Source organism: Sinocyclocheilus grahami, unplaced genomic scaffold, assembly GCF_001515645.1.
Source record: "Sinocyclocheilus grahami isolate Dianchi unplaced genomic scaffold, SAMN03320097.WGS_v1.1 scaffold646.1, whole genome shotgun sequence".
NCBI classification, from domain to species: Eukaryota; Metazoa; Chordata; class Actinopteri; order Cypriniformes; family Cyprinidae; genus Sinocyclocheilus; species Sinocyclocheilus grahami.
In genome coordinates, this window is record NW_015505825.1 from 416,558 (window position 1) to 430,883 (window position 14,326).

General features: G+C 37.7%; 1 protein-coding gene across 1 annotated transcript in view; it reads right to left on the reverse strand.

The window, feature by feature from the left end:
* Positions 1-3,143: 3,143 nt before the first annotated feature.
* LOC107558453 (uncharacterized) overlaps positions 3,144-14,326 on the reverse strand; it is a 12,504-nt gene continuing 1,321 nt past the window's right edge. Inside the window, exons 2-4 of the mRNA XM_016242118.1 lie at positions 8,374-8,519; positions 7,240-7,343; positions 3,144-3,517 (exon numbers count right to left, since the gene is read on the reverse strand). Of these exons, the coding sequence (XP_016097604.1) occupies positions 3,144-3,517; positions 7,240-7,343; positions 8,374-8,519 (624 nt within the window). The remainder of the gene's footprint in view (positions 3,518-7,239; positions 7,344-8,373; positions 8,520-14,326) is intronic.

Consider the following 14,326-nt stretch of genomic DNA (forward strand, 5'->3'; position numbering starts at 1 on the left):
AAATAAATATAAAAATTGAAGCAATTACAGCTGTTTATAAGTATTTCTGTGTTTGTGTGTCTGTCTGTGTGTATGTGAGTGTTTTACTAATTGTCAGAGGTAAATTCTGCCTCATGTAAAATCTGTTGGAATTTTATTTTAACCTCTGAACGACGGCGTGGAGGAAGGCGTCTCAAAGCCCCAGATAAACTTAAGAGAAAATGCTCATCATCGTCTGGCTTATTATTAATTGCCTTCGGGACACAGCGCTGATATTCTGAGATATCTGGCTCAGACTTTCTCTTTGGAGCCAGAGTGCGACGCAAAGGTATTTCAGGTGTGCAGGGTGGTGGCACATCAGGGGAGTCAGGAGATCTAGGCTGTGTGCTGTTGGCTTGGGTTTGGGTCAGTGACAGGGATTGTGCATTCTCATCTGTTGTCTGTGAGGGGGGAGGGAAAAAAAATAATTAATAGCAATTTATCGATAACATATACTGCTGCTATTACTACTATTAATAATAGCCTAATAATTCCTTTGACAGAAAAAAAACCGTCAATAATTGCAATTTATTAAACAGATATAGCATCAAACGCTTTGGTGGACACAGGGCCTAAGTGCAGTTATGCACGCTCGTAAATCATCTCATGACTAAGTGCAGAAGCGATGTAAATAAGAGATTCATTGTGCAGTTTAGAGAGCTTCACTGATTATAACAGAACTTTGTAAGATCGCGATGAGCAAAGATGAGTTAAGCTTTTTAGAATCCTCCCATATCCCAATATATATATATATTTCTTTTTTTCCCCTTGCCCCCCCTGACTCAAGAGTCAAATGTCGCCCAAGGTTAAGGGTAAGAGTACTTATGCAATGTACAGGTTTTTTATTTTTTATAAATTTACGAAGTTGTGGCAATTTTGTTTTTGCTTTGTCAATATGGTGTATGGAGTGTAGATTGATGTGGGGAAAAAAGTACTTTAAAGCAGTTTAACATAAGGCAGCAACATAACAAAAAAACGTGAAGGGGTATGAATACTTTCACAAGGCACTGTATTTCCATATACTTTAACATTTTAATATACTGTTCAATGTAAAGTTGTTGTTTTTTTTGTTTCTTCAATAGAAAAGCAATTTTTAATGTCATCCACTGTAATTTTGTGGCTTTTTTTTTTTTATTGGTTCAGGCACCAGTACCATTTTAAAAGTATCGATTCGGCACCGGTATTGTAAAAATCCCAAATGATACCCAACCCTAATTAGAATCATTAAAAGGCAAAAGCAGTATGCATCTATAACGTCACATTCAGTAAGTCATCCTAGCTGGCATTAGCTAATTACCATAACATTATTAGCCTATAGTGTGCTGTAACAACATCTGGTTAGCTCCACAGGTTTCTGCGCCCATGTCGTTGGTCTTATCTATACCCTGGACCTCTGTAAAGCCCCCAAAATGTGCAGTTTCTCAGCCCAGTCCTCCACAAGCCTAAGCCACGAGGAAGAAAACTTAAACCGCTGCCCGTAACAGCTGTTGTGGTGGGGGTGAACTTCCAAACCGAAAACATATCCAACTTCTGTCACCACAGCAATGGTAGGTGAGCTGTTTTCATGATAAATAATGATAGAAATACCAAATATGATAAACCGTGCAACTTACTGTGGTGTTGGAGTACCAGTAATCTAAACTTTTATGACAAGTAGATGTGAATTTTGTATATTGCAGAGCTTTGTCTAAAGTGGCAAATGAGGATTTGGACAGGGACACCCGTGAGCTACATAGCAAATAGGTCACCAATAGATGCAGTGGGTTAGGAAAAGTACCCTCTTGCAAGTGGTTTGAGCTACCAGGTAAAACAGTGATACAGATTAAGACTGAATTATTATCATTACAAAAGAAAAACATTCACACTATAGCAAGAATCTGAAAGGTTAAAAATGGGATACAAAATGCAAATTTATTATAATAACTTGCGTGACAAGCAGAGAGAAATCATGGCCATGAATTAACTGCAGCACTTTGCTGTCCCTATGTGGGTTCTTCAGCAACCTATGCCTGAATGCTGTGTCGCTGGAAATTCGACAACATGCACACCACAAACCATATCTGATTTATATTTTCTAACATGTAATTAGGGATTCTACCAGACACTATCTTAAATTTTTTGACGTTGGCTATTGCTCTTTCTACATGCACTTTGTGTTTGGCTATTTTTTTTGCTATCTGAACATCTGGGACTGGCATGTGAAGATTTGCAAACGGAGGAATGTTTAGTTGAAGGCCAAGCTCCTTCACATCTTTCTCAATGAGAAACCCCTTATCCACCATCAGCCCATCACCTCTCTTAAGGTGGCCACACTGAAGCAGACCTTTCAGTAAATCTTTGATTTCGCACCGTCTAAACAGCTCTTGGTCAGAAATTGATCCTGTGTATAGCGTAGATGCAAACATGATGGAGCCATGAGGATCACAGGCTATCAGAGACTTGAGTGTGTTAGTAGACTTACGGTTAGAACAAGTCTGACTTTGTGCCAACAGTGAGCTAGGTTTCTCTATCTTTATCTCTGTGCAATTAAGAATGGCAAAAGTTGTTGGAAACTCTGCTTTGTAGTTGTCGGGCATGTTTTCTGCAATGATGTCCCTGTGTGGCCAAACAGACAGATTACATAGCCTGTCATACATGAAGTCAATCCATGAACTGAATAAAGTCCTAACACTTTGCATATCAATTTGAAATTTGAAAGCTAGCTCTTCCAGGTCGTAGTTTTGTCTTAGTTTCATAAGTACAAGAAGAAATTGTTGACGTAAAGGCATGTGGCGGATGTGCCTGTTCAGTTTATCACATGTCAAGGGGATGTGTGTTTGTGGGACTGTTTGTTTTCCATTATCTGGAAGGGCGAAAAATCGGCACAGTTCGTTAAATTCATCGTAAGTGAACCCAGTGCAGTATTTGAAGTAGTTAGGGACACTGCTGTTATTTACAGTCTCTGGTGTTAGTGGGTAAAGAGCCTGATGAGCTTGTATTTTCTCTCTTAGCAAGTCGTTTTCTTTTTCTTTTTGAGCAAGAAGAGTCTTCAGTCTTTCCAGTTCCACCTGTGTTTCTTCTGTCTGGGGTTGGTCATCTGTGCACTCTGGAAACATAAGAATGAAATGATTTAAACTAGTGTTTTATTAACACAGGACATAAGCACAATGTAAATAACTTACAAATAGAAATTGTTGACGTAAAGGCATGTGGCGGATGTGCCTGTTCAGTTTATCACATGTCAAGGGGATGTGTGTTTGTGGGACTGTTTCATTATCTGGAAGGGCGAAAAATCGGCACAGTTCGTTAAATTCATCGTAAGTGAACCCAGTGCAGTATTTGAAGTAGTTAGGGACACTGCTGTTATTTACAGTCTCTGGTGTTAGTGGGTAAAGAGCCTGATGAGCTTGTATTTTCTCTCTTAGCAAGTCGTTTTCTTTTTCTTTTTGAGCAAGAAGAGTCTTCAGTCTTTCCAGTTCCACCTGTGTTTCTTCTGTCTGGGGTTGGTCATCTGTGCACTCTGGAAACATAAGAATTAAATTATTTAAACTAGTGTTTTATTAACACAGGACATAAGCACAATGTAAATAACTTACAAACATTGCAATATTTTTTTTCCTTTTCTTGTGTGATTGTGTAGCTCCCGTTATTGGACAACACTTGGCCAAGATCCTCCCTGTGAAACCCTACTGATGATCTTCCACTTTTCCCATTGTCACCACAACCAAGTACCTTCTTTACAGCCCTAACAAAAGACCAGATGGAATGCTACAATGGAATGACGGTCTCAAAGTCTGAATCAGAGGCACTGGAGAAAGAACCCAGACAAGCATCAACAACATCTGGCACTCTGTCCGCTCGCCTCATCTTACTTCATCCTCTTTCAAGAGAGCATACTCCAGGAAAGCAGACTAATGGCGCTTTTCCACTGCATGGTACGGTTCACTTTTGGGGGGTTTTCCACTGGGTACAGTACCTGGTATCTGGTACTTTTTTTAGTACCACCTCGGTTGAGGTTCCAAGTGAACCGTACCGTTACCAAAACGTGATGTGTAAACTCTGCTGATCACGGATTGGCCGGAGAGAATCGTCACTACCTGCGTCACTGAACTTGACACAACAGAACCGCTAGATTTAAATCAGCACAGCCAGCGAAGGATCGAACGCAACTGTTTTGAACAAGCGCACCTTTTTTAACAATAAAAAAAGTGGCTGTTTTGCTGTCTGTTGAGAAAGTACAGACGTTCCTCTTGTTGATAGCAGAGGAGCGGATCCAGCGGGAGCTTGAGGGGGAGACGCGGAAAGAAAAAGTTTTTCAGGAGTAGAGGCAGTGCAACTATAAACGACACGTGAATAATCCCGCCCACTCTAAAGCGGACTGAACTGCAGTGGAAACACAAACCGAGCTGTGCCGAGCCGAGTCGTACCACGCAGTGGAAAAGCGCCATAAGAGGCAGCTTGCCACCAGCATGCTGAGGAAGAAGACAACACTGCAAACCAAAGCAATGAAGAAAGGCCTGGAGCTTGAAACCAAGTCTACATGCCCTCCATTAAGGTACATCTCCTGACAGGAAAGTCCTTCAGTATGGCTACAACAAAAGCTATGGAATTGTAGAAATAAAGTGCACAGACCAATACAGCGCCACAGGTTGTCAATACCTCCAGAAGCACAGTCTCAAACGTTACCATGAGTACTATTACCAAGTTATAGGACAGATGGGGATGACTGGGATGCCATGGTGTGACTTTGTGAAGTTTGACAATGATTACCATCTGGAACACATTCACTTTGATGCAGAAATGTGGGAAATAGGGCTGGGTGATTTTTCAGATTTGATCGATGAATTCGAATTGAATGTTTTGCCACGATTACATTTTTTATAAATTGAGAAATTCATGATTTTGAACAGAAATAAATATTACCAAATGTTAGAATTTGACAATATGCCAATGATAACAGTAAAGAGAAAAGAATGATCCAACCGCATGTCAGCAACAAAGATGCGACACGGAAAGTGGGAAAAAAATGCTGGATTGGTAGTCGAATATCTTTTAAATTGAGTGCCACTATTTTAGAATGCTGTTTAATGCATGAGGTGCTGCAAGAGACGCGAGCGCAAATGCATCCATGTTTACATAGAATAAACAATGGAAAAGCAGGTCAATCAAATAAAAAAAAACTGTAAAGAACTACTACTGTGTGTCTAATATTTCATGTTTGCATCATGGTGGCAAGCTGAAAGCTGCTGTTTTTAAAAAAAAAAATTTATACAGAACTTTTATAGTTAACAATAGTCTACTGGTGTTATACCTTCAGTCATTCTGAATTTGAATTACCTTGACTTGAGAATTTTTTTAAGCTTTTTCCTTGTATTATTTCAGAACATATCATATGCATAAGACACGTTTGTACAAGATGTAGTTGTAGATCATGCATCTTTGCAAAGATATTTAACAAGTGATTTGCTTAACATTTACATCATGTTGACAACATGTGTGCTGCACTCGGAATAGAATTTTCTTTTACTGGAGCAGGGGGTCACCAGACCGGTGTCCTGCAGAGTTTAGCTGCCTGTTAATTTCAAATATAGCTAGCAAGACCTTGATTAGCTAGTTCAGGTGTGTTTGATTAGGGTCGGAATAGAATTTTCTTTTACTGGAGCAGGGGGTCACCAGACCGGTGTCCTGCAGAGTTTAGCTGCCTGTTAATTTCAAATATAGCTAGCAAGACCTTGATTAGCTAGTTCAGGTGTGTTTGTTTAGGGTTGGAGCTAAACTCTGCAGGACACCAAGTTTGGTGACCCCTGAACTAGAGGGTTATTAAAGAAAAAGTCACTTGAATCATGTTGTAGTTACTGTACATTTTCAAGTTGACTAGTTAAAAATCGAGAATCGGTCAAACGTTCTGAGAAACAAAAAAAAAACAAACAAACCCCACCAGATTACTTTTTTTTGCCATATGTGGGGAAAAAAATGAAAACTAAACTAGACTGTTTTTCTTTTAAAAAATATTTTCCTACCAGCCCTGTGCAGTTAGAGAGTAGGGATGGGCGATACCACTTATTTTGTTTTTGATACGATACCGATACTTTTAATGGCCAGTATGGTCGATATCGATACGATACTTCTAAACTGAACTTTTAAATTATGAAATTTATTAAATTACTAAGAGTAAAATGGGTAATAATACCCACTTAACTTTATATTTGAAACACATTTTAACATTCAATACGCCTTAATTGCAACTTATTAGGTTATATTTTTGTTTACACATGGTTTAAATGTTTACTGTAGTGGTAACCATGGAAATCTACAAATACTACAGTTGAACTATGGTCACTTTAGTAAAACCATGGTTCATTTTCATAAGGGACTGCCAGTGACAGGCTGTTGCATGCATAAAATGCAACCTTTTTAGGTTACACTTTATTTCGATAGTCCACTTTAGACATTCTACTAACAATAAGTAACTTTGTAACTACATGTCAACTAATTCGCATTCATTTGCAACTACACGTCTACTAACTCTCAGAGTAGACGGTAGGTTTAGGGTTAGTAGAATAAGTTCACAAAGAAAGAGTTAGAAGATATTAAGCAGACAGTCTACTAATACTCTACTAACTGCTAGTTGACATGTAGTTGCAAAGTTATGTACTGTTAATAGAATGTCTAAAGTGGACTATCGAAATAAAGTGTTACCCCTTTTTATTCTGAGAGTGTATGATTTATATTAACATTAAAAGTTCATATTGATCATGTTCTATTCTGTAATGTTCAAATTTAAATAAATGTACTGCACAAACAAGGCTACAATTTCAATTAGTTTTTTGTGAAATAACTCAAACATATATGTTTTTTCTGCATTGTTCTCGGCTGCCGTTCCCAAATACATCAATGCTTTCTTACGATAGGCTACTTTTGGGAAACGCAGCTGTTTGAATGCACTGTCAGAAGTGAGTGAACGCTCTCTGTGACTGATTGATTCTGCCTTGCAACATTTGCGTGTGTTCAGATGAGCAGGAAAATAGTTCCGTCCTACACAACTATTATTTAATGCATATTGTATGCATAATTTTTTTGATAAATAAAATCACTGGTAAATAAAAACACCTTAGTATCCATATTTTTTATTTGTGTATCGATACTTTTGATACTCGCATCAGTATCGATATATTGATTCTTCAGGATCGATTCGCCCATCCCTATTAGAGAGATCACTGTAACAAACAACAAAACACATACCCATTTTAATGACCATAGTGCTCTCCTCTGTAGTGGTATCTTCCATGATTGATTCTGCTACCATCTCTTTTTTAATAACAATGGAAACGCCTTGTAGATCACACCTGTAAAAATGATATATACATTTAATATTTCAAAAATAATATGCTAAATAAATAATAATATCCTCCTGGGACCCAGAAATAGACTTTTCATCTCTGTAGGGGACATTATATTTTAGTGAGTCTTGATATCCTGAAAAGAGCACATTCAGGGCTTTTCACAAATACCAAATGTTTGGAGATCTTTAAAAATGGCTGACATTAATTTAATGATCGATCAAACATAACACTCTTATGGAAATATAATATTTTGTAATCATCTTTAAATCTGACCCATTTTTTTAATTGTTTGTCATAAATCTGTTATCAATCTGGAAAATTATATGGGGTTTCAAATCAAAATATGACTTTGTTACATAACAGGACATCAGTTTCATACATGTCCACTGTAAAGGACACCAGGACTTAAAGCATGTTTAGTACACATTTTGGGAGACACGACAAATGAATAGGGAAAGAAATTATATTTCAATATTCCTATGAAATATTTGATATTGTCATGAAAATCTAGCCAATTATTACTCCCATTATTACACTTCTTTTATCACTACGTTGCCCCAAGAACACATTAATATGCAAATTAGATGCAGAGTAAAGATAGATTGTATACAGTATAATGGGAAAACCCTCTTAGGCCATTTTACACACAAAGCAAAATTATATATCAAATAATTATGTTACATCTTTCATAAAATAGTTGAGAATCATCTTTATACAAACTTTGCTATAAAAAAAATCCTGAAACCTAAAAATTTAGTTGATTTAAAAAAAAAAAATCCATTGTTTTTACCTATTCATGTCTTTTTTTTTTTTGAATCCAGGTGTCCTCTACAAAGGACATAGCATAACATATGAATAAAATATCATTTTTCAAAATTGTTATTTTTCAATTTTTCCTTATGCTCTAATGACATGAAAAAAATACTAAATTCACAAAACTTTTTTTCTGGGTCCCAGGAGGACACGACAAGTCATAGAATAAAAATACTGCATTGTAGTTATTATTTGCTTTTTCTTTATATAACACAAACACCTGATGTTTTCAGCATTGTGTGGTTTGCGGTCATCTCGTAGTCCTTCTCTTGGTGGCACAGACACGGTTCGCAACATACTACAGTTATCTATCAATGCTGGCAGAGGATCGGGGTGAGCAGGTGTCGGCCGGCCGTCAACGAAGTGCTGCAGATTAATGACAGAGGAAAGAACTTGGTCATCCTAAATTACGTCAAAGAGTAAAGAAGTCAAGAAGCAAAACTCTGAGGCTTTTTGGGTAACAGCCTTTTGGTGGTGGTTCGGTAGCGCGAGTGAAAATGCCAACTGGACAACAGCACAGATGCACAGAAACAGACAGAATAACAACGAAAGACAAGTCAAAGTGGAATGAAAGAACACAATGTTCGGCAATCCACTGCAAAAGTTATCTGAAAAGTATAAGTACAAAAACTATAAGTACACAGTTGAGGTAGTTTTAGCCTACTTTGATCATTTCCATTTTATGCAACTTTACACATTTACTATTACTATTATTAGTGACTATTACGCCACTATGTCTGAAATACATATTGTACGTTTTAATCCCCTGGAACACACTACGAACATGATGATCTTATAGAACATGATGCATTGCTGTGTCTGTCATAATTAAACAATTGTGGAGACAGTGGCTGTGTTTTTTGTTGTTGTTGTGTGTGTGTACAGTCTTGCTTTAATGGACATTAATATAAGACAATACTGCAAAAACAGTTTACTGTCAAGCTGTTATATTTGAAGAGTTCATTTTCAAAACCAGATAACTCCGTAAACTTTTTTTTTTTATCCTGCATTCCAATTAATATCAATCAAACTGCAGTTGGGTAGATTAAATAATAGTAACTAATCAGCTAACTAACACAATAAAACTAAACGTAAATGTAAACAGTGTTAATTTAACCGAGACTTATTATAGCACTTGCATATCATTGCTCTTTTTTATCCGTTTTTGCAAATAAACTCTTCATTTATTGTCCAAGTTTCCCAATTTTTCTGATGCATGTCATTAATTTAATTTCATATGTTGGTATTAATTCAGTGTTTATAATGCTAATACTTAAACTTAAAAGAATTTCAACCGAAACGGACTTTCTAGAGAACAAAGTTTTTGTGAAAAAAAAATAAAAAAATGGAAGACTTAAACACAAAGTCTGTAAAATAAACTGTTAAAAGGATTTGAGGATCACTTTGGTGATTATTGTCATTATTCAGGTTGTATTTTAAGTTTTTTTTTTTTTTTTAAACAAAGCAGCTGATATTGCCATAGTGAAAACAAGAAGCTAGTGGACTGCCCAGTCAGTCGCTTTCACTCCAAAATGTCAGAAGCGTAGGGCTGCTGCTGTTGCAATGTATGGTTGCAATGGAACGTTCTACTGGCTTTCACTTCTTGTCAATAGAAGTTCTTTGATTAAGTCTTAAGTATCTTAAAAGGAAATTCATACTGCAGCAAAGTACAGGACAAAGGGAAGAAATGTCAGGCAAAACTGCTCTTTAGGCTCGCTAATGTTTGGCTAACTATTAGTTATCCTAGTAACCTTAAGCTTTTAACGATACCAACCCTCTACATTGCGAGTAAATCACTCGCATATGCAACTAAATCTTCACTCTGGGTGACTAAATGATGTCTAATATTAGCCACTGGCTAATCAATTCTCAGATTTTACTCGCCAGTGTGTGAGTTAGAGGCTAAGTATAAGTTTAGCACAGATATATTTTCACTCGCCGAATACTCTGAGCGCTTCAGAGTTTCACGCTCCGTCAGGCGATCTTAGTCCAGGTGATGTGCAAAATTTGAGGTGATATTTTCACTTTTTCATAAAAGCATGAAACTTGGTACAATTGTACAGATTAGGGCCCTGAACATTTTCAGAAATGGAGCCATCGCAAAAACACCTCGTGGTTGCCATGGCGACCATTTTACTTTACTTACATATATATATATAGGGGAGTAGCCATCATTTCAGAAGTGAGGGGGATAGAAATGTACTATATATATATATACACGCATATACCCACACACACACACACAGTGCCTTGTATATACATTATACATACAGTATATACATAGGCTACTGTATATAGGAAACTTTATTTCTTCTCTTATTTCTTTCTTTTAATTGGCTAAGACATCAGATACACTGTTGGACAATAACCAATAAATGATTTGTTAATGTACTACAAACACCTTTTTTTATCACATAAGGCAGAATAGTTTCTGTAGCCTACTGTAATAAATGCTATGTCAAGTAGCACTGAATTGTTCATATACTTTATTACCTGGAGGTGATTTAAAAAAGCACAAATAAACCATATATTGTCGCAATCGTGTGTTTAATGTTTTCACGTTTCCAAAGACCGGTAGACCCGAACCGCGCCTGCATTAAATCTCCTACATGAGGTAGACAAAACTAATTTATTAAAAATGGATTCTAATCGTGAATAGATTAAATACAGAGAGCAAGCAAAGAGCGCTACGCTCTCAGAAAAAAAGGTACAAAAGTTGTCACTGGGGTGGTACCTCTTCAAAAGGCACAACTTTGTACCTAAAGAGTCCATATTGGTACCTTAAAGGTACATATTGGTACCTAAAGTGTACATATTAGTACCGAAAAGGTACCGCCCCAGTGACAGCTTTTGTACCTATTTTCCTGAGAGTGTACCTTTAATATAATCCCTACAGCTGGCATTGCGACTGGCTACATTGCTCAGCGTGTACTGGACCGAGTCGAAATAGTCTTGGTTATTGGACCCGCAACCTGCCCGTGCTTGTCACCGTCCGGCCCGTACCTGCACCACACCCTACACATAAATATTATTCCACCCATTACATCAAATATTAGCGGTTCACCTGCGTGTACCCAGCCGCATGCAAGACTCTGGCTTCCCCCCTGTGGACAACATGATAAACAACTCTGGCCCCAGAGAGTGATTGTAAATTAAGTTTACATGAAATATGTTCGAACTTTCATTCTGCATCTTCTGAGATTTCATTGTAATCCTTCTCATAAAGTCACTGAACTAACCATTAACTGTTCACCTGATTGAGTTGCCGTCTGTGTGTGATGTTAGAGCATTGTTGAGAGAGAACAAGAATGTATTGGAAACACACTACCGCCTACCCGACTCAGCCTGAGAGGTAAGGAAATACACTTACCTGAGATGAATTTTTGATATCTGAAATATATGATAGTATGCTTGAGAACAATCTTTTAATGTATTGAAGAAAATATTAGATAAGTATCAAAGAAAGAAAAAAAAATGGTCATAATATGGACTTTTGTAAATGCTGTGATCCTGTGATGCTCAGATACTGTTATTTCCTTCTCACATTGCTGATTTTACCATTAACTCTTCACCTGAACAGTGTTTATGTTGTTCCTTGACCATCACAACATAGGGGTAGACATCACCTTTTCTGTGTTATCATGTTTGGTTCAGGAGATATGACACAAAATACATAATTTGGTTATGGCGGAAAGTCAAAGGGTCGCCATGGCAACCACGAGGTGTTTTTGCGATGGCTCCATTTCTGAAAATGTTTAGGGCTGTAAACTATACAAGTGTACCAAGTTTCATGCTTTTATGAAAAAGTGAACATTACATTCACATATCACCTGGACTATCTGTGATATTTTTCAATTTTCCTGTATTTGATGTACCGTAAACTCTAGTGTAATGGCACACGACTCGCCGTCGCTTTGGTGAGAGCAGAGAGAGAGTTTTACATACATGCAGAATTGACGCGCTACGTGTAAACGATATTCTTTGTTGTATTTTCCTGTCAAAATAACGGAGTTCCTTTGGATTTTTTCAGCTTTTAAAGGGGTCATATGATGCGATTTCAATTTTTCCTTTCTCTTTGGAGTGTTACGAGCTCTTGGTCATAAGGCAGAATAGTTTCTGTAGCCTACTGTAATAAATGCTATGTCAAGTAGCACTGAATTGTTCATATACTTTATTACCTGGAGGTGATTTAAAAAAGCACAAATAAACCATATATTGTCGCAATCGTGTGTTTAATGTTTTCACGTTTCCAAAGACCGGTAGACCCGAACCGCGCCTGCATTAAATCTCCTACATGAGGTAGACAAAACTAATTTATTAAAAATGGATTCTAATCGTGAATAGATTAAATACAGAGAGCAAGCAAAGAGCGCTACGCTCTCAGAAAAAAAGGTACAAAAGTTGTCACTGGGGTGGTACCTCTTCAAAAGGCACAACTTTGTACCTAAAGAGTCCATACTGGTACCTTAAAGGTACATATTGGTACCTAAAGTGTACATATTAGTACCGAAAAGGTACCGCCCCAGTGACAGCTTTTGTACCTATTTTCCTGAGAGTGTACCTTTAATATAATCCCTACAGCTGGCATTGCGACTGGCTACATTGCTCAGCGTGTACTGGACCGAGTCGAAATAGTCTTGGTTATTGGACCCGCAACCTGCCCGTGCTTGTCACCATCCGGCCCTTACCTGCACCACACCATACACATAAATATTATTCCACCCATTACATCAAATATTAGCGGTTCACCTGCGTGTACCCAGCCACATGCAAGACTCTGGCTTCCCCCCTGTGGACAACATGATAAACAACTCTGGCCCCAGAGAGTGATTGTAAATTAAGTTTACATGAAATATGTTTGAACTTTCATTCTGCATCTTCTGAGATTTCATTGTAATCCTTCTCATAAAGTCACTGAACTAACCATTAACTGTTCACCTGATTGAGTTGCCGTCTGTGTGTGATGTTAGAGCATTGTTGAGAGAGAACAAGAATGTATTGGAAACACACTAAGTCGAAATAGTCTTGGTTATTGGACCCGCAACCTGCCCGTGCTTGTCACCGTCCGGCCCGTACCTGCACCACACCCTACACATAAATATTATTCCACCCATTACATCAAATATTAGCGGTTCACCTGCGTGTACCCAGCCGCATGCAAGACTCTGGCTTCCCCCCTGTGGACAACATGATAAACAACTCTGGCCCCAGAGAGTGATTGTAAATTAAGTTTACATGAAATATGTTTGAACTTTCATTCTGCATCTTCTGAGATTTCATTGTAATCCTTCTCATAAAGTCACTGAACTAACCATTAACTGTTCACCTGATTGAGTTGCCGTCTGTGTGTGATGTTAGAGCATTGTTGAGAGAGAACAAGAATGTATTGGAAACACACTACCGCCTACCCGACTCAGCCTGAGAGGTAAGGAAATACACTTACCTGAGATGAATTTTTGATATCTGAAATATATGATAGTATGCTTGAGAACAATCTTTTAATGTATTGAAGAAAATATTAGATAAGTATCAAAGAAAGAAAAAAAAATGGTCATAATATGGACTTTTGTAAATGCTGTGATCCTGTGATGCTCAGATACTGTTATTTCCTTCTCACATTGCTGATTTTACCATTAACTCTTCACCTGAACAGTGTTTATGTTGTTCCTTGACCATCACAACATAGGGGTAGACATCACCTTTTCTGTGTTATCATGTTTGGTTCAGGAGATATGACACAAAATACATAATTTGGTTATGGCGGAAAGTCAAAGGGTCGCCATGGCAACCACGAGGTGTTTTTGCGATGGCTCCATTTCTGAAAATGTTTAGGGCTGTAAACTATACAAGTGTACCAAGTTTCATGCTTTTATGAAAAAGTGAACATTACATTCACATATCACCTGGACTATCTGTGATATTTTTCAATTTTCCTGTATTTGATGTACCGTAAACTCTAGTGTAACGGCACACGACTCGCCGTCGCTTTGGTGAGAGCAGAGAGAGAGTTTTACATACATGCAGAATTGACGCGCTACGTGTAAACGATATTCTTTGTTGTATTTTCCTGTCAAAATAACGGAGTTCCTTTGGATTTTTTCAGCTTTTAAAGGGGCCATATGATGCGATTTCAATTTTTCCTTTCTCTTTGGAGTGTTACAAGCTCTTGGTGC